The following is a 21,360-nucleotide window of genomic DNA, read 5'->3' as shown; positions in this document are numbered from 1 at the left end:
TTTCATTGCTTGATATCAAACAATTCCAAGTGATTACAGAATAAACGAAGCCAGACTTTCAGAGCTTTAAAAGGGGTTACACATCCAGGCTGTATGAGATGATCCACTGGTATGCAGGAAGAAGTATTAGAATTGCTACTTAGGTTTTTTTCTCTCTAATGACTTCTGTTGTTAATACGTTTTATAGTGAACATAATAGTACAGCAGTTTATATATCAGACTTACAAATAAATACAGGGGTGCAAAACATGATTCAGAGAAGCCCTCTTTGGGGAAGTGTATCACTTAGGAATGTGTTTGGCTGTGTAACAAAACAATGAGGGACTTAAGCAGGAATTAAATTTTTTCAAATAACATGAAACCCAAAGGTTATTATAGGTGTTGGTTAGGTTGCTCAGTGATGCCCTCATACCTTTCTACTCCACTATCCATGGCATGTTTCTAACATCCTTACAGTTGTCGCAAGCTTGTAAAAGGGCTGTTACCAGACCCAACATTGTATCAGAGTTCCACATCTGTCCCCCCCTTAAAAGGAAAGCCAAAGATTTCTCAAAATCCCTCCTGGCCAACTTTCACTTAAGTTTCATTGTTGAGAACTCTGGCACAAAGTGAAATACAGCCTTTCAGTCCTGATAGTAGACGCAGCCAAGGAAGTGAGTAGTTGAGAGTGGGTACTGGGGCAGTCAACTTAAAAGATTTCTTACAGAAAGATGACTAGAATCTAAAATTCTTTTAGTTATGGGGCAATAGGATTGTCAGAAAAGGTTTCACAACTACTGCTGTAACATATTGCTGTTTCTTCATCTTGCTGCAATCAGTGAATAATTAACTTTGCTTCTTTCCCAATCAAGTGAAAAATAGACTCTTTTCTAATGAGCAAAATTGAGCATTTATTCATATGTTGAAATGTCATTTGTATTTATTTCAGTGAATTATGTTCACATCCTTTGCCTTTTTTTTTAAGGACTTTATTGTTATCAATATTATACTTGTACATAATTTAAAGAGCCAGCCAGTTTTAATAGTTTCAATTTTAGGCATTAATTTCCATCTGTAAAAGAGGATGATTTCGTTTTCCTTCCTTTACCCCCAACACATGCATGCATCTTTCCCATCTTCCCTCCTACCACTGTATTTTATAATTTTAATCACTATTCAGAGTTTACATTATTATCCTGTATTCCATTCATAGCTGAACCACGTAGTACTTTCGCTGTTCAAAATTACGGTCAGGGATCCAGCAGCACTGGGCTCCCCTGGGAGCTTGTGAAAAATGCAGAATCTCTGGCCCAAGCCCAGAACTGGAATGCATTTAGGAAGATCCCCAGCTGATCTCCAGAAACACTCTTGAGTATGCTACGGTTATTTTTTATTTCTTTGGGGCTAATTTTTTTTCTTTTATTTGCTCAGTTTTCTGAATATTTGTCACTAACTCAGCCATAAACTATCAGTTGTCAAAACGTCCTTACAAATAGTTTGTTCACGTCAGATAGTTTATTTTTTTTGTTTTTTATTAATTTATTTTATTTTTATTTTTGGCTGCATTGGGTCTTCATTGCAGTGTGCGGCCTTTCTCTAGTTGCTGCGAGCAGGGGCTCCTCTTCGTTGTGGTGAGCAGGCTTCTCATTGCAGTGGCTTCTCTTGTTTTGGAGCACGGGCTCTAGGTGCGCAGGCTCAGTAGTTGTGGCACGCAGGCTCAGTAGTTGTGGCTCATGGGCTCTAGAGCGCAGGCTCAGTAGTTGTGGTGCATGGGCTTAGCTGCTCCGTGGCATGTGGGATCTTCCCAGACCAGGGCTCGAACCCGTGTCCCCTGCATTGGCAGGCGGATTCTTAACCACTGCACCACCAGGGAAGCCCAAGTAGTTCATTCATTTCATCTTTTTAAAGAAGTCTCTTCTGGAGCCTTTCACCTGGCTCTAATCTCTACTAGTTACCCTTTCCACCCAGTGCACAGCTTCACTCAGGGCTCTCTCTTAACCATCATTCAGAGTGTGACTCGCTTCACTACTTTGCTGTTTTTGGATATCCTGTATTTCTGCATGTTATGTATTCTTTCTTGAGTTACTTCTTTGTTTTGTGTAGCCCATCTTCAGGATCTTCCTGGGAAAAAGGTAAGGGAGGTAAATGTTCTTAGACTTTGCATATCTGAAAGTGTCATCATTCTACCCTCACACTGTTTGGCTGGGTATAGAACTAGAATTGGAAATCATTTTATTTCAGAAGTCTACGGGCATTGCTTCATGGTCTTCTGTTGTAGCCATTCTAGTTCATGATCTATCGTGACTCACATTTTTCTTACTGAAACTCAGATCTCAGTATTCTTAAATATCACAATAGTGTGCTTTGTGTGGGTCTCCTTTTGTCTATTGTACTGGGTACCTAATGGGCCCTTTCAATATGGAGACTTGTGTTCTTCAGTTCTGGGAGATTTTCTTGAAAATTTCATTGATGATTTTTCTCCCCTTTCTGATCTTGGAATTGCTTTTTTAAAAAAATTAGACCAACAGCTTTATTGAAAGATGAGAACAGAGCCCCTCTTCCCCCAGGGTCCTTGTGGCATCGACCTCAGGCTCTGAGCATCCAGACATCCTATAGCCGGAGAGCTGATCTTGGAATTCCTTATTTGAATATTGGAGCTGCGGGGCAAGTCCTAAAATTTTCTTATCTTTTTTTCTTCTTATTTCCATTTCTTTGTCTTTATGTTCTGTTTCCTAGAATTTCTCAGCTTTATCTTCCAACCCTTCTATTGAACTTTTCATTTTTCTTGTTATTTTCAACTTCTGGAAGCTCTTTTGTCATCTAAATGTTTCCTTTTTCTAGCATTCTATTCTTATTTCATGGATGTAATTTATTCTTTCTTAGAGGGCATGGTTTATATCCTTTTACTTCCAAGTCACTTTTTTAAAAAATTGCTTTTATTTAGATCCCTGTCATGTTTAAGTGGCTTTCCTTAATTTTTTTTTTTAAGAGTGAAAGACCAAAAAAGTTGATTGGAAGTTCTGAGCACATAAGAAGGGCTTGCAGACTGTGAGTTTCACTAAAGGGATATCTGGCTGAGACATTTTAGGGGAAACTTCCAAGATCAGAGGTGTTTTCTCTTAGGCTGATGTGCTTCCCCAGAGAGAAGTCTAAGAAGCTTCCAGGAGGATAAAGATCTGGGAGCCTAGTGGGAGAAGGCAGGGTGGGGCTAATGGGTCTCAGCATTTAGTTGCTCAATCCTGTTTTTAATGCAACTTCCCTCCCTTAACTCTGCCTGTGTCCCCTACTCCAAAGATCCTCTTACTATCTCCAGAGGATAAACCTCCAGTCTTTACTTGGATATAAATAGTTCTTCCCTAAACCCTCTTTTTTTTTAGTTTCCTCCCAACATTAAGGTGCTCTTTGCAGTTATTTTGATATTGAGGGTAACTATAATGAAATTTCTGTACCCAAAGAGAGACTAGGTGGGGTAGGCAGAATGGGCCGCTCTCCCTACCACTTGCCACCCCCGCAAAGAAAAAAACAAAAACGAAAAAAACAAAACCACCTGTGAGTATGTTACTTTACATGGCAAAAGGCTTTGCATATGAGATTAAGGATCTTGAGCTGGAGAGAGTATCCTGGATTATCCAGGTGGGCCCAATGTAATCACAGAGGTGCTTATAAAAGGGAAGCAGAGGTCAGAGTACCAGGTAGCCACAAACCGAGGAATGCAGGCAGCATGTAGAAGCTGAAAGCAGCAAGGAAATGGATTCTCCCTTACAGTCTCCAGAGGTAATGCAGCCCTGCCAACCTCTTGGATGTCTGACCTTCAGAACTGTAAGCTAATACATCTGTGTTGTTTTAAGCCACTGAATTTGTGGTAATATGTTACAGCAACAATAGGAAACTAACACACCAGGTGAACTAATGAGCTAAGACAAACTCTCCAGACCTTGGGATTCTTGACCTTACTAGTAGTCTCTACCAGTAGTTCTTGTTGGCAAAAAATTAATCAGTCGATCTAAGAAAGAACGGGAAAATTTTATTCAAGCCAAATTTGAGGATTGAGCATCCTCAAACCCGGGAAGAGCATCTCAGAAAGCTCTGAGAATTGTCCTGCCCATTAGAAGTCAAGACACAATTTATATATGGTTTTTTTGGAGACAGAGGGCTGTATGTTAAATGATGTGTTTGTACTTGACAGTTTTCATAATCCAGATCTAAGTGCCATCGTGGTGGGTCATGTGAACCTTTACAAGCTCAAGAAGGCCTGTTATCTTTCAAGGAGTTGTCTTGTTGATGCTAGGAGAATGTTGCTATTTATGGTATTCCTGCAGGTATTCCTGCTGATGGGGGAGCTTTGGTCAATGCATAATGTGGGTACACAATGCACACTGGGGGGAGAGGGGAGACCAAAGGACAGAGAAGAATTTTTATGTTTAAATTTTTCTTGTCTTGCCATAAATACGAATTTTATTTCACATTCTCAACCCTGGCTGCATATTTGAATCACCTGAAGAGTTTTAAAATACTGGCACCTGGGTGTATAGTAGATTAATGTTAGAATTTCTGGTAGTGGAGGCAGATACCAGTATTTTTTGAAAGCTGCTCAGATGATTGTAATGCACAGCCCAGGCCTGAAAACCTCTGTATACTAAGTGTAACCCAGTGGTTTTGTGTCAAATTGTGATTCCTGGATCATTAGCATCACCTCGGATCTTGTTGGAAATGCAGATTTTTCAGCCCCACCATAGACTTCCTGAATCAGAAACTTTGGGGATGAGGCCAGCAATCTGTTTTACCAATTCCCGCTCCCGCAACCCCCGCCAAGAAATCCTGATGCACACAAGTTTGAGAACCACTGATTTGACCAAATAACCTCTTTATTGCTCTTAATTCTCTGAGGTGTGTGTTTACAAAGATACTTTATAAGCTAATATTGTAGTAAGAAGCCAGAAAAACGTCTAAATAAGGTCATTCTCAAATATATTTACTTTCTCCTGCTATATTATATAGAACTGTAATATTTGATGGCTAAGGATGTGAATTGTATCTATTACTCTAAACACCATGATTCTAGACATACAGACATGTAATAAGCAAATGTAGGAGATGAAGCTGACCAAAGTACGCCCTCCAGAAGTAGGTATTTTAAATAAAATCCCAAATTCTTTTCTTGGTCTCTTAAACTACAGAGTGATTTGGAGGCACATACGTGTTTACTACATCAAAATATACTTACATGCAATAATAACACCAACTAGTAGTTGTATGTGACTGTGTGTAATACATTATGCCAGTAGAAAGCAGTACAGCTGACAGCTATCACAGTCAACTATCCAGTGATAACTTTGCAAACAAACGGCTCTCCAGAGCTGCAGTTTTGCAACTGGATATTCAATCAACCGCAGATCGTGTAATACTGTAGTATGTATTTATTGAAAAAAATCCGTATGTAAATGGACCCGTGCAGTTCAAACCTGTGTTATTTCAAAGGTCAAGAGTAGTTTAGGTTTCCTCTACATCTAATGCTAATTACTGGTAGAAACTCTTTTTTTGGTTGGTATGTTTTTAGGGAAAGTCTTTCCTCTGACAGGTAGTTACCACCAGGGGAAAATTACAGGCCAGGTGAGGAATGGGGTCAATAAACAGCAGTGTTTAAGGTTCACTTATCTGTATTTACTTAAGATTTTGCTTAAATTATTCTAGATTTCTTTTAAGCCCCATCAAATAAAATGAACTAAAACAGCTCAATGAGATAACGGAATTTTATTTACATCCATTTTCATTTACTATATCACATCTTCAGGATAGGTGGTAACTTATTTAAAGGCTATGCTCATGTTCTTCAGGCTGTAGGTACAAGACTCCCCAGAGTAGCAGTAATTGTCAATCAGAAGCTCTTAAGTAGGAGAAGAATTGTCGTAGGAATTCTTTGCCTTTACATATCCCCGAAATAGCGTTCATGTATAAACAAATGCTTGTCTTATAGCTAGACACAGGCTCGATTAGTTTTTCAAATACTCTAGCCATGGCAGTATCTTATTTGGGAAAACTAAACTGAGACAGAATTGCTCAACTCATATAAGTTCTCCTGTCATTAATATGTACACGTTGACTGCCAAAAAGAGTAACTAAAATTTCTTACAGAATGCACTGTAGGATAAAGCTATAGGGATTAAAAAAAAAAAAATTGCATTCAGAATTTTCTTAGTAGTTTTAAAACTGGTATTAGCCTGTAAGTAGTTATGAGCAATAGTAACTTGTATGCTCCACCCTGCCTGATACTTTGTATACTAAAAGTTACATATTTTGTATACTAACAATCTGATTATATATTCTGATTAGCTAGAAGTTGCTAATTTTCATTCTTCTGCCACCAAGAAAAGCATAGTTTATTTACAGAGAAAGGGATGTAAATACTCCTAGAGGTACTTTTTAAAATCTTTAACCTGAGGCTTGATTTTCTTCCAATAACAACTAATTCTGTTTGCTTTCTGAAAGTTTATTTTTTAAGGTATGGTTAATAAGATGCCTAATCATCACATTCCCCCCCCCAAAAAATATTATTATAATATTGGGTGTGATATTTTCCATATTATTATAATATTAGGGTGATATTATGCCCTATTTTTGATATCTTTGATATTTCATGAGAAATGATTTCATGAGACATCATTATGATTTTACCTAATTGTTATCTAAAAGGGACGTAATCACCTTTATTTGCTTTAAGAAATATTTTACAGGCCTGGATATTTAATTTTTAGTTTTGTTAGGCTCTTGTTTTGGTCAGTTTAGTCTAATTCAGAAGCATCCTAGCAGTATGGTTGGTGCAAAGCTCAGATTCTGTAGTACAGACAAGTTGTCAAGGTCCCTATAAGCTATGTGGCTAATCAAGCTAGTGACATTAATTTTAACTTTGTGTTCTGTACTTAAACTATGAGGTTGTATGCAGTTTATCAAAATAACGCATAAAGGTGAAGGCGTGTAAATGGACTACAAATGATTCTGATTTGTAAACTAGGGAAGCGTCTGGTGTTTGACCTTAAAGGCCAGGGAAAGAAGGTGAAGGCCGTTTGTCTTAATCACTGCCAACTGGATTATGGGTTATATCACACTTCCTTTCTTCTCCGAGAATTGCTCTTAGAGCCTGGTGTCATCATTAGCATGTAGTTGCTAATGATAAAAACAAGAATGTACATGTAATCAGAAGTGGGCAAGCCTCCGGAGGTTCCTTAACTGCTTTTAAAAAGACTGGAAAAGAAACAAGACTAAACCAACATATTATTCAGCTATGAAGGTGAAACCAGGGATGGTTTCCACTATAGCATCTTAAAAACAGACAGATTGAAAGCTTATCAGCCAATTCTTAAAGAGCTACAAGACAATATTAGTATTTCTACAGAACTGGGAGCTGTGATGTGTGTGTGTACATTTCCCCATTTATCACTCAACTGACTGCTGTACAAAGCTGTTTTTGTATTCAGCTGCTACAATGTTAGGAAAACCACCAGGCCAACCTCCAGTTCAGCCTCATTTATCACTTAACTGTTCATATGAAACATTACTCATGTGTATTGATTTTCTGAAGTATTACTCAGATCACACCGGCACAGTGGAACCTTCAGCCTTCGGCAGGAGCTCCCCATGAGCGTTATGCACAGACAGTAACACTTCCCTATGCGTGTGTGTGCACAAATACATCAAAAACATTTAATACAAAGTTGTACTTTACATGAAGTAGACCGTTATAGAGTATCCTAAAAGTACAGAGAAGATGCATGCAGAGAGAGCCCACTGAAGTACAAAGCCTGTAGGATATATAATTTTAAGTTTATATTTCCTGCAGGATGGTGACGTTATGTCTTTTCCTACCCAGAGGCAAAATGTACTTTCCAAAAACTTGGACACTGCCCATTACATTAAATTTAAATGCTCCCTGTGTATACAGACAGTAAAAGTAAGCAAAAAAACTTACACATTCCTTTTTTTAATATATCAAAAATGTTTCCAAGGCAACATTATTAAAATGATTATACCACAGTTCCTAATATAACATCAAGCTCTAAAAGGAAGGTACAGAGAGGGCAGAAAGGTTTCATCCAGTCAGTGATTTAGGTGCTCTTCTTTTCTTCACCCAGTAAACTCACAGCAGCTTTCTTGGCTGTTAGGAGGAAAGAAAATTACATCAGAGCTACTTGCAATGCGGTTCTGTGCCTAACGTAGCTACTAGATTAACAACTTGAATGACTCATGCTCAGATGAGAACATACCGAGGTTCGTGGGCAGGGCTAGGAGAGTTTCCCGGAAATGGACAAGAGACCTCTTCAAGGGCAAATCCTGAGTACCTGAGCAGAGTTACTGAAGGTCGTCTGGCCTAGCCCCCTTGTACTGACTGTCACCTAAGCCATTGCCCTCTGTCCTTTAAGCATCACAAGAAGTAGAGATTCCTTGAGCGTATAGTGTCCCCTGTACATTCAAGAAATTCTCCTTTGTGTCTGGGCGCTCACCTGTACAATTTCACTATGTCTCAATCTGATGACAACAGGGTCGGCTGTCTGTGCCTTAGTGACAAAAATCAGAGAAAATCATCATTCCCCGAATCAAGAAATGACGGAATACTTATATGCATGTTTATGTTCTATCGTTGTGCCACCATTTCCTTGTATGATGGGAAGAGTTTGCTGTAAGTCTTCAAGTTCGTGGCACAAAGCTACATTCATCAGGAAAATATTCTTACATCTGTGGGAGATTAAGCCCCACCTACCCTGCCTAATTACCAAGTGGCTTGGAATGTGCTGTAAGAACGAGTGTGATATGTGTGATGGGGCAGCGGGGAGTGTTCTGGAAGCCTCCAGGCCTCCTGAGATTCCACAAACTGCAGCTGTTCTTGATGGAGCCCCAAGGGGAATGCCAGCCAAGGAGACCCTCCTTGTTCACCAGCTGCCTGACAGCTGCTCTCCCTTCACTCAATTAAAATTGCTGAACAAAGTTTACACAGAAACTGCAGCTTCTCTCTTAACTAGCCTTTTGCAAAAATGTCCTTTTTGGAGAATCCAGAAACTCGGAGAAAAGTCTAAAATGTGTCAGCACCTAAATTCCTCTTAACTTATTTTCATTCTCACACCTCTGTTTAGGAATGTATCAAAGTAAAATCGGATCAAAGTAAAATCGGATTTCAGAGTACTGAGATCTGAGAGAATCAAAGACTAAGAAATGTGGGCAAACTAGACAGAAATGACATCATCAGAGGTTGCTGGTTAGGCTAAGAGCAAGGAGGAACAGTTAAGAAATCTCTTAAAAAGGAACTGGCGATCCCAACGTGGGAGGATGTGAAGAAACTGTAAAAAACATTCTGAAGGAGACTGGAGCCATGTGCCCAGGAGCAAGCGTCGGGAGAGAACGGCCTGTGATGCGGGGGAGGGGAGAGCACACCACTGCTGGGACACACAGCTGCTGGGGGACCGTCTGGGGGATCTTCCTTCCCCAGGGGCCAGGTCACCTCTTGTCTCCCACTTTCTCATTATTGTAGAACTTTTTTTTTTTTTTTAATTCTCTAATTCTATGCCCATTCTCCACTTTTTAAAACCCTTACTGTGCCCTCTGGAATTTAAGTCCCATCATTAGCGAGATCTCCTCTATCCTCATCCATTTCTCTGAATGTGTCCTTTACCTTGTTGCTTTTACAGAAACCTGGCTGTCCCCTAAGGACACTGCTTTCTCAAGTGTCGGCTGTTTTTTCCTTCCATGACCCTGGTACTACTGGGTCTGGAGGTCCAGAAAGCGTCCTTTGTTCTTCAGGGCCATGTTCAGAATCTCATGTCATCAGATTATCTTTCCCACTTGCCCTTCTTTTTCCAGTCTGCTGACCCTTGGGCTGTGCTGCCTCATTTCTTTAAGATTTTACCTCCAAACTTAATATCACTCTCTAGCACTACTCTTACTTTAATTATCAGTGATTACGATATTCTTCCAGTATCCTGGCCTCTTGGTTCCTCCCCTCCAATAACCTTGACATTCCACCCTACCTGCTCCAGCCTACCTCACGTCCTCACTGTCACAACCAGTAATGGCTGCCCCTTTCTGGTCTCAGTGCCGAGCGTCCCAATCCACCATCACCTCCTATCTTTGCAGCCCGCTCCCTCTATTTTCCTGACTCCGAGTTCTTCTTCCCCCGCCACCTGGTTGTATAATCCATCGATTCTATCGCCCCTTTCACTGTTCCTCACTTCCCTTTTGTCCTCACTTCCCTCCTCCACCATCAAACATGAACCACTCATTAGATCCCCCTTCAGAGCTCCTACTTAACCAAGTCAACCCAGACGCAGCTCTCCATCTATCCCACAGCTGCACCCACGCAGCTGGAAATGTGGCTGGAAAAGAAGACACAAGCAGACTACGCGGCCTCACTGTAAGTTCAGGAACACAAACCTCCAGTGAGCCTCTAATGCCCCCTGGCGATCACACAACACTGACCCAGTCCATCCACTCTCCCCTGTCTTAGAGCGGCCAGCACACTACAGTCACACTCACTGGTCACCGTGTCACCTCTGGCTGCGTGCTGCGTGAAGCAACAATGGCAGGGTTGAGTAGATGCCACAGAGACCTGACGGCCGGCAAAAGCTGAAGTATTTATTATCTGACCCGTTACGGAAAAAGCTTGCTGACCCTCGTCCTAAGTAACTATTTTATACCATCTCCCCTTTCAATCACCTCCTTCCCCACCCTCTCTCAGTTGACCTTCTTTCTTCTTAGTTTACTGAGGAATTTGAAGTGATGAGAAAATCACTTCTGTAAGCTCTCACCATCACATACGCTCAGCTACCAGCATCTTCACCCATCAACACTGATTCCCCTCCTATAATTCTAAACTGTTCCTGCTCCTACGACCGATCCCTCTATTTGTACTCTAGACCCTGTCTCCTCTGGTCTATTCCAGGACAGAGCTCCAGCAATTCACCTTCTCACTCCTATCATTTTTTTTGCTCTCTACTGGATCATTCCTATTAATTTTCAAACCTACTTTGTTTCTTCTACCTTAAGAAAAAGGAATAAACATCCTCAGGACCCTAGTACCTTCCTCCAGTTACAGCCCCATTCTTCTACTCCTCTCTGCGGGAAACTTCTCAAAAGACTAATCTACGTTCTCTCATGCCCTTCCTCCCATAAAATCCATTCTGATCAGGATTTTGCTCTCGCCACCCCACAAACTCTGTTTTGTCAAGACCACTAGCGCCTTCCTCACTGCTAAATCCAAGAGTCAGTTTTCAGCCTTTATCCTCCTTGACCCGTCTGCACCATGTGGCCACGGACCCCTCCCTCCTCTTTGAAACAGTGTCTTCACTTGGCCCCAAGGATACCACAGTCTCGAGCTTTCTTGCTTTCTCAACTGGCCAGTCCTTAGCAGTCTGCTTTTTTGGTTGCTTCTCATTTCTTCAATCTCTAACTATTGGTGGCCACAGGGCCCAGGCCTCAGACGTCCTCTTTTCTAACTACACTCACTCCCTTGTGATCTCATCCAGTCTCATGCTTATTATACTGTCCATATGTGGGTAACACCCCCACCAAATTTCTATCCCTAGCCCTGCCCTGTCTCCTGAACTCTCAACATCCATATCCACCTGGCTGTGCCGACTTCTCCATGTACCCAGGAGACACAAAGGTATGTCCAGAACTAAATTCCTTATTTTCCCCTCTACACCTGTTAACACCCAGTCTTCCCCAGCTCAGTGGCAATTCTATCCTTCCATGTGTTCAGGCTAAAAACGCTTGGCCTCGTCCTTGACTCCTCTCTCGTACTCCATTACTGATCCATAAGCAAATCCTACTGGTTCTAACTCCAAAACATATCAAGGATCTGACTTCTCACCTCCTACTGCTACCACTACAAACAAGTCAAGCCACCACCACCATCTTCAGCCAGATCACCGCAATAACCTTTTAACTGGTCTCCTGATTTCCTTCTTGTCCCCCTTCAGTCTATTCCTAACACAGTGGCCAACATAAGCCTGTTCCAACAGAGGACGAATCATGTTGCTCCTTTGCTCACAGTTCTCCAGTGGCACCCCATCTCACGCCCATCTCACGCCCATCTCACGCAGAATAAAAGCCAAAGCCCTTACAACAGCCTGGAGGGCATTATATGATCTGTCCTCTTCCAGCTCCACTCCCCAACCTCTCTAACCTTGTCTCCTTCAACTCTCCCTCTAGATCACCCCCTACCAATCCTACTCTGCCCGCTCCCGGCTTTTGCACATGCCATTTCTTCTATCTGGAGCTTTCTTCCCCATGGTTCCTACCCTTAACACTTTCAACTTTGACTCAGTAGAGCCTTCTTTGTGAGGATTTGCTACATCACTCTATTTAAAATTGTAACCTTCCCTTCAGCCCCTGGCACTCCCTATCTTTCTATCTGCTTAATTTTTCTCTGTATCATCTGCTAAGTATGCCATATAACTTGCTTTTCAATGGTATTGTCTCTCTCTCTCTCTCAACAAGATTGTAACCTTCATGAGTTCACTATGGTCCATTGGTCTGTCTGGTTCCCTGGTTCATGCCCAGTGCTATGAACATGCTTGGCACATATTAAGCACCTCAACAAATAAGTATTTGAATGAAAGGATCAGGAGAGCTGAGAGGGCATTCTCTTGGCCCTCTAACAAAAGCAGTGTAAACAGCATATTAAGCAGTTCAACCTGAAATGAAGTAAAGAGACTGCACTTGTGTATAAATACAGATGACTCTCTGAAATCTCTACCCACCAAAGGAAAGTCATTTTTCCTAATGTGCTGACCGAATGATGTGTTCTATGTGACATGGTAGAAGAATGTCAGGAAAAGTAAAGGCAACAGGCAAAGTCTTGGGAAAGAAATCCCAGACTAGCCCTGGCACACGGCTGAGGAAAGGTTATAGGACATGAAGTGAGGAAGCTTGTTATGTGGGCTCAGTATATCCCATGTCCTCTCACACGCTGAATCAGCTGTCCCCGAGCCATACCTTCTTTAGAGATGGCATCTGCAGTCTCTTTGGCTTTGTCCTTCAAGTCATTCACCACGTTGTCCACCTGCGACTCGTGCTTCAGGAAGAAAGGACGGATGATGCGCGCGTAGAGCAGGTCCGCTCCGTTGGCCGGGCTGGGAGCCATGCACCACAACAGGAAGCCGCACTGCACAGAGGAGAGGCAGCATGGTGACAGAGGGCAGCGGCATCCGACGACACACGCTGCCACCACTACTCTGGGGATGGCACTGCCTCTGCTATTTGCCCCAACAGCATTTCCAGTGTTTCCTGCAGGATACAGGTGCGCTTTTCTTAGGTGGAAAAAACATGACAAATAATGACCTAGTAAGGAAAAGCTGAGACTGACAAAAGAAAGGCAAAACACACCAAGTCCAGCAGCTTAACTTCCTTCCTAACTTGGACCACTTTTTAGTTGAGAGTTACAAGAGACTTTTATTAATTATAACTCTTAATCAATTAAAAAAATAGTATTTATCTGTGTGTGTAAACCCTGTCCACGTAGGTATCTATGAGGCTTGTTCTCAACAGGCTTACCTCAGTAAGTTTGTCACCTTTATTCATCCTGTTATAGAAAAAAATACCCTGGCCATTCTTGAATTCTTCCCTTAGTGGGATCTCAGTTTTGGGTAGATCTTAGCCTTCAAGGAATCTTTACAGTCAGCTGTTCATCATCTTTCACCTTGAACGTAGATATTATTCTTAACTCTTCCTTTATGGCTCTACTTTGCTATTGAGATGAAAAATTGACAAGAGTTCTACCCTAAACACTTACACAACAAGAACTGTCACACTATGTTTACTTTGAAAAAACCTTTACTGTTTATTCAAATGATAACTCAGCACTTTAAGTTGTCCAAGCAATTTATTCCGCTATAATGTAATGAATGAGCAAAAAAGGGAACATTCAGAATGATATGCTCATTTCCCTAGAATGTTTGGTAAACAGCATACTGTGTTCTTTCAGCTTAAAAGCTTCTAACTATATTGTATTCCACACAGCATAGGTGACTCTATAAAAAACAGAAGTCATTTCTTGAGATTCCAAATCTGTAGTTTTTACTTCTCCTCCTTAAAGTAAAAACCTTTCAACTTCTTATGCCATATATATTTATTTCTATAGTCCTTTTATTCCAAACCAAAGAATGTATTCAAATAATCAAGAAGCTACGTTCCTTTCTAAGATGGTCTTTTAAGTTTGCTCTAAAGATGCAAACCTGCTAAGGGGCTACTACTAATGACAGAGAGCTTGAGTTAAAATGCACACATTTGTGCCCAAAACTCACCCCAGCAGTACCACGTTGGCTCTGAGAAATTTCCATTACACTTTGAACTTCTATGACACTCAAAATACAAAACAAAATGCAGGTTCTAAACAGATTAGGGTCGGAGGGCGAGCTTTCAAAAGACAGGGGTTACCAGACTGGATTTTAAAAAAACAAGCTATGGCTATATGCTTCTGATAAGAAACACACCAGAGGTAAAACCAATTAGGAACACTGAAAATAAGGAGATGAAAAAAGATGTATCTGACAAATACCAACTCTCAAATTAGCTCATATATTATAGTAATATTAATAATACATAAACATAAGGCAAAATAAGTAAACAGTGATAAAGAAGGAAAACAGTTAGTCAAGGAGAACAATTTGCCTGAACCTATATGTCTTTGAAATACGTAAATATATACAGGTTTGTGTTTTTTATATTTACAATTATATAATTTTAATTTTTATAATTATATATCACTTCCAATATAGCTTTGAAATGTATAAACTTGAAAGTCAGAATTATATAGATAAATGGACAAAATCCACAATCGATTTTTAACATTTCCATCAAAAATTGATATATCAAAAAACTAGAAATCAGTAAGAATACAAAGCAAAATACACAAAATTTAAAATCTTGATCTAAAGATATACACAGATCTCTCCACCCAACAAACTGGGGACTAAGAGAATTGTATACTACAGTATATAGAGGTAAGAGAACTGGGCTCAGAAAAGCTGGTTCCAGTCTTCTCACTAGCTGGGAAAACCTTGTGCAAGTTACCTAATTGCTTAAGTCTGTTTTGACTCTATAAAAAAAAAAATATTAATAGAAATTTAAAAAAATCTACCTCATACAGATTTTGTAAGAAAATAAGAAACACTTGGAGCATCTAGCATAGTAAGGCTCTGTCCCTATCCCAAGAATACTGTGTCTTCTACCAACATCCATGAAACAGTAACAAGCTACCTCATTAGAGCTTTAAGCCAGGTAAAATCAAATCCCAGGACCAACATACACCCTTTTTAAACAATTATTTTGTTCTTACCTCTCCTTTTACTACCTGAAATGAAATGCAAAGTCATGACATACTTACATACACAATTACAAAAAAAAAAACAAAACAGTCTTCTAACTGGAATATAAAGAAAAAACAAAGTGAAAGTAATTTATAAAAAAACAATGTATTTTAAAATGTAAATATTCAAGCCAAACTATATTAGAAAACAACATAAAATAATAAGTAGAATCAGTGACTATTAACAGCTACAGACAAAATTTTCTCCATGTATTCCCAAAAGGTTGCCTGCTTTCCATATCAGAGAATTCAGCCAAATGCAATTCATTGCCATAATCTACAAGTTATGATTTTAAGCCAGCCCTCTCTTTACCTCTCCCACCCCTTACGTGCGACAGACTCCAAAACTCATTTACTGAAAATGGGATGTTCAGAGTTAGGAAAGCAAAGGATGGGAAAGCATGGCAGTAGTAAGGGGAAGGGCAAAGATTCAGACTGGCCATCTCGTAGTCTCACTACAGCTGTACATGCAACCACCCAAAACGCAAGTGAGCCCGCACAGACACACAGTGGCAAGTAAGACCTTCTGTTACAGGTCCAAGCTCTTAAATGAAGCCAATTCCTTGAAATATCCTCAGTCTTTAGTGTGTGTGTGTAGCTCCACATTTACTTTTAGTTTTCCAAGTGACTCTGCTCCAGCACACACTGGGCTTGGCCAGCCATCCTTGTGAAGATACGCCAGAGAAACCTGGTTTTCTGAACTACACATTTGCATTAACCCAAAGCACAGAACTAAGCGTGACTGCAGTTTTCACTGGCTTTAGCTTTAATGTCCTCTGCTTACAGCCAGGTTATTAACAGGCAGACCCTAGAGACCATCTCTCTAGTTAACATTTCCCTGTGGTTTTTAGTATCCAAACATTCATGTTTTCCATCATTTGTTTTTTTGGGGGGTTCTTTTCCGGCCACACACAAAGCATGCGGGATCTTAGTTCCCCAACCAGGGATGGAACCCGCGCCCCCTGCAGTGGAAGCGTGGAGTCTTAACCGCTGGACTACCAGGGAAATCCCTCCATCGGCTGCTTATATAGGTAACGCTAATACATACACACACACCTAAAACTTAATACAACAATTTAGACAAAATGATATACAGGAAAAGGAAAAGTTACATGCTTGACAGAACATCGGAATTCTGTGTGGACATTCTGAAGAGAATGCAGTGTCCAAGGGGATGTGCCATGTACTACTTACTGCAAACAAAGCAATAGTTTCCCACCAACTATATTAACTATTTGGAGAGCAGGAACTATTTGGATTTAGTTTTTAGCATCTAACATCCAATATATTTGTTATTTATACAGGGGCATCTTGCTGTATTAATATTTAGGAAATTGGCATGGAGTTTTAAATTGACATGTAATACATTTTAATTGTTACTATTTAAAATTGTAAGAAATAGTCTCCTGGCTCGTATTCCTATGTAGAATATCTAATTGTCAGGAATGGATTATTGATGTAGACACACATGCCCACAGGCCTCAAGGTGAAGTAGAAATGACTCACTGGGTTAAGAACCAGGAGAGTTGGTATCTGTTCTATGACTTTAGGTAAATCAAACAACCTCTCTAAGAGTCGATTTTCTCTTCTGCAGGATTTTTAGGAAAGTCACAAATTAAAAAAACGTACAAGATAGTAGTAGTATTACCACATCCTACAGTTCTTAACTGTTGTTGAAAAATCTCTGAAATATTACCTGCCTATGCAGATAACAGCCCTTCAGCAACCCAGAAAAGCTGATTCATTCACCTTTTCTGGATGAATTAAGCATGGCTACCAGACAGGACCAGAGCCAAGAGCCTACATTTCTGTACCTCTGCAATGTGATTAACTTTATAGGCTATTCTCCAGGCTGTTCAGTTAGTTCTTTCTGGTACCCTCTAGCTATCGTCTTGAGACAATAAAATAATTACTGCTCTTTACCTACATCGTGAGCATTTTCCAGTTCTCATATGAAGTAACTTTCTTGTATTAAAAATGAAGTTAATTACTATTCAACTCTCAAGGTGATATTCAGCCACCAGCTTTTACAACTCCCTTTTCTTAATCTATGTAACTACTCTACAGCCGAGGCATACCCTGAGCTACACAGATCTGGCCATCCTTTTAATCAAGCTGCCCTCAAAGTGCCAGCTGACGATACTTGCAACAGCAAACACAAGCCCACTCAGACAAAGAGTCCGGGCATGCCATTTCAACTCAACTCTCGGCACTATTAGCACTGACACACTAAATCCTTAAATTACAAATTACAACAGGCCAGATAATTCTGTCTATGATTCTAATGCTGTCACTATTCAATTTTCCCCTAGAAGAGATATTCCAAGGTAGGGATATACTTAATATGCACGGTTTGGGACTAGCCTGGTGAGAACTGAGAGTTAATGTCAGAAAAAAATGTATTTCAACACTGACTTCCTGGTATGCTGCAATCACTTGATCAGAAACAGAAGGCTTTGGGAAGCCTTTGCAACACAGCCACGAGAATAGTCATGGGCTAAAGTTAAAACAGACTGCTCAGCATGCACAAATGAAAGGTAAAAACCAACATGGGAAGGGGAAGATTTTTCTATCTTTTTTGCCTCCTACAAAGTTAAGAAGAGAAATGTTATGCTCTCTGTCAATGGGTGAAACAATACAGGTGACGGTCTGGATCAGGACTTCAACTTGCCAAAGTTTATTCAACCTTGTTTTAAAAATAAATCTAGAAGATGATTCAAATGAGAGTAAAGATGAGGTGCAAAGATATTCACTGCAGCATTAGTTAAAATAGCAAGGTAAATGTCCTAAATGTCTATTAACTGGGGAATGAATAAGTTGTTACCTATAATGGATTAGACATTTATGTCAAAGAATATTGAATGAGAAAATACTCATAATATCGTGTTAATTGAAAAAAGTGAGTTATAGAATCATATATCATATATATCAGCGGTCCCCAACCTTTTGGGCACCAGGGACCAGTTTCGTGGAAGACAATGATTTTTCTGCGGGGGGGTGGGGGGGGCGGGGGGATGGTTCAGGTGATAATGCAAGGGACGGGGAGTGGCAGATGAAGCTTCGCCTGCTTGCCCGCCGCTCACCTCCTGCTCTGTGGCCCGGTTCCCAACAGGCCACGGACTGGTACTGGTCCACGGCCTGGGGGTTGGGGACCCCTGATATATATGGTTTCAACCATACATAGATGGTTAAGACAATAACAATTGTCTTACATCAAGCAATTTATCTGCACATTAAAAAAAAAAAGGAAGACTACCCTAAGATTATAACAGTGGTAGTCTTCCAAATACTATTTTCTTCCCTAACTAAAACATGCCCCAACACACATGCACACACACACAACACAAATGCAAACAGTGTGACAGCAGGGATTTTGTTTTATTCACCAAAATCCCCCGACCTAGAACAGATTCTGGCACATAGAGGTTCTAAATAAATATCTGCTGAATAAAGAAATACACTACTTTCACAATCAGAGAAAAAATTTATTTTTAAATAAATACATTTATTTTTAAACCTTCTGTTCAAAGATGGACCTCAGAGCAAAGCTCTGAACAGGCAGGATCCACTTTTTCTAGCTCAATACATTGAACAGTATCTTCTCGACTAACCCTTGATGCCTAATCATTGGCTCCTCTTATATTCCTGCAATCTTACAGGCTGCTTTAGAAAAATGGGGGGAAAAGGCCAACAATACTAATTCTGCAAAAGATAAAATAGTAAACATGGCCTTAGTTGCAGGTCTCCTTTTCATCCTCCCACACAATCACCTTGTGATTGTAGCAATGGGGCAGGTAAGATCTATGCTAGTCCTTAAAATGGGATATTCTCCTACGCACTCTGCAATTCAGAGACCTTTTCTCAGTCAGTTCACTGAAGCCACTCAGAATACGCCACTAATGCAGGAAGAAAGCATTTTTATTGACAGCATAATCAATTTTTAATCATCTCAAGTATATTATCTATTTGGAACATATGCGGTAAATTCACTCTCTCATTCTGGACGCCGTGACATCAAACAGCTGGACGCTCACTACTAATGGATGTGCATTTGTTTTACTGTTAGGGAGGAAAATTTGTTGCAAAGCAATTTTTGTAATGTACTTCAAAATCAAATACAAATGACTTGGTGATTATCTTTTATTCTGGATACTTTCTACCTCAAGGGGCCTCCCATTAGCAGAGGCGATCAGGAGCAGGCTGAAGTCGGGCTTGTGTTTCGGAAGTCTGAGGTCAGATACTGGTGTGAGTGGTTCTGCGGACGGGATACTGTTCAGGGCGAGCAGTGGGGCCCAAGGCAAAAGCCCAGTTTCCTTCTGTTAGAGACCGCAATGTGATGTCACTGCCGTTAGATGGATCTTATTAAGGGGTTCAAAAATATTTTAAGTTTAAAATATGGACAGTCAAATTAAAGATTATAAAATTATTTTTATAAGTGCTAAATATCTTTGGATAACAAAAGCACACGAAAAATCCAGCAATCTCTGGAATCTTAAATCTTCCCACAGACCAATTTTTTTCCCATTTGTTTTGAAGGAAAAATTTTCAGCTATGTTAAAGGTGCTCTGTGGTAACAGCATTCAAAATTAAGAGAATATCCATGTTTTCATTTAAGCTTTTAAACTATTTAGCTTTTCTTTTTTTTAACCATAAGTGGTTTCATACTGTAATATTCTATAATTTTTTATAATTAATGAATTATGCAAAATTTCTATATCTCTACAAATGGATTTCATTTCATTTAACTTGTATGGATGTACTATTAATTCATTTTACCATTTACCAGTTGACGGACCCTGCAGGGTTTTTTTTTTTTAATAATTTTTATTTATAACCAAAAATGCTGCAATAAATGTCCTTATGCAGCTCTCTTATGCGTGGTGAATATCTCCTTAGGATGGATACTTAGAATTGCTAGAGTATCATTTTCATTTTGACAAGAAACTGTCAAAGCCTCCTTTAAAAAGGCTATTCCAATTTATAGCATTACCACCACACATCCATTTCCCAATATATTCACCAATACCAGATATTCTCAACCTTTTAAATACCTGCCAATGTAACGAGCAGGTATTTAAATGTAATATGGTATTTCACTATTTTAACTCACATTTCCCAGATCACTGACTACGCATATTTTTTTCTCTTCTGTGAAATGTCTATTTATAACCTTTGTTCATTTTTCTCCTTTTCTTCTTACTTGTAAATGTTTTTATATATTCTGGATATTAATTCCTTATCTGGTGTAAGTGTTGTAAATACATCCTCCTAGTCTGTCATGATTTTATCTTTGCTTATACTGCCCATTGTCATATAGAAATTTCTGTCTAGTTTCTATACTTCCAAGTTAAAAAACATTCTCCTATACTTTTTCTAAAACAGAGGTTTTGGCATAGAAGTCCTGCCCTGTGAGGCACTGGGGAGAACAGCTAGGGACTAAGTAGCCAGGGCAGTTCCTCCTCAAGCCCTCCTGCTCCAACCCCTAGAGCTGTGAATTCCAACTTAGGAGCAGCTGCTTCTAGCGCTGCTTGGGGAGGAAAGGGTGACACCTGCACCTGAGGAGCTGTTTAGCGGGGGAAGGGTAATCACCTGTGGCTCTTCTGCTGCCTGGGAGTCCCCACCCTAGGACTCACACACCCCTACCCTGAGCTTATGGACTAGCATGGATCAGGGTGTGGCCTCCTCCATTCTAACACCCGATGGAATAGCTGATACTCCTGGAGGAGAAGGAACTTACAGGCCAAAATAACAAGGTATTTGAAAAGTACAACCAGTTCAAAACAGAGACAACACAATCAACTACAGATTCTATCAGCAGCAGAAATTTTAGAAGTGAACGACCAAGAATTTAAAAACAGCTATACTAAAAGAAATACAGCGACATGAAAGAAGAACAAGAAAACATAGGGAAGAGCCAAGCAAAACTACTAGGTATGAAAAATATAACAGCTGAAATAAGAACACAATGTATGGCATAAACAGCAGAATGGAACAAAACTGAAAATTGGAAGATTGGATTGAGAAAATCT

At 40.0% G+C, this 21,360-nt stretch overlaps 1 protein-coding gene across 1 annotated transcript in view; it reads right to left on the bottom strand.

Moving 5' to 3' along the window:
* Window positions 1-5,711: 5,711 nt before the first annotated feature.
* The window catches only part of REEP5 (receptor accessory protein 5), a 42,784-nt gene continuing 27,135 nt past the window's right edge, over window positions 5,712-21,360 (bottom strand). The window contains exons 4-5 of the mRNA XM_068535722.1: window positions 12,961-13,129; window positions 5,712-8,128 (exon numbers count right to left, since the gene is read on the bottom strand). Of these exons, the coding sequence (XP_068391823.1) occupies window positions 8,079-8,128; window positions 12,961-13,129 (219 nt within the window). The 3' untranslated portion in view covers window positions 5,712-8,078. The remainder of the gene's footprint in view (window positions 8,129-12,960; window positions 13,130-21,360) is intronic.

The sequence above is a fragment of the Eschrichtius robustus genome, chromosome 2 (assembly GCF_028021215.1).
Source record: "Eschrichtius robustus isolate mEscRob2 chromosome 2, mEscRob2.pri, whole genome shotgun sequence".
Taxonomy (NCBI): Eukaryota; Metazoa; Chordata; class Mammalia; order Artiodactyla; family Eschrichtiidae; genus Eschrichtius; species Eschrichtius robustus.
This window is presented reverse-complemented; position numbering and strand designations above follow the sequence as displayed.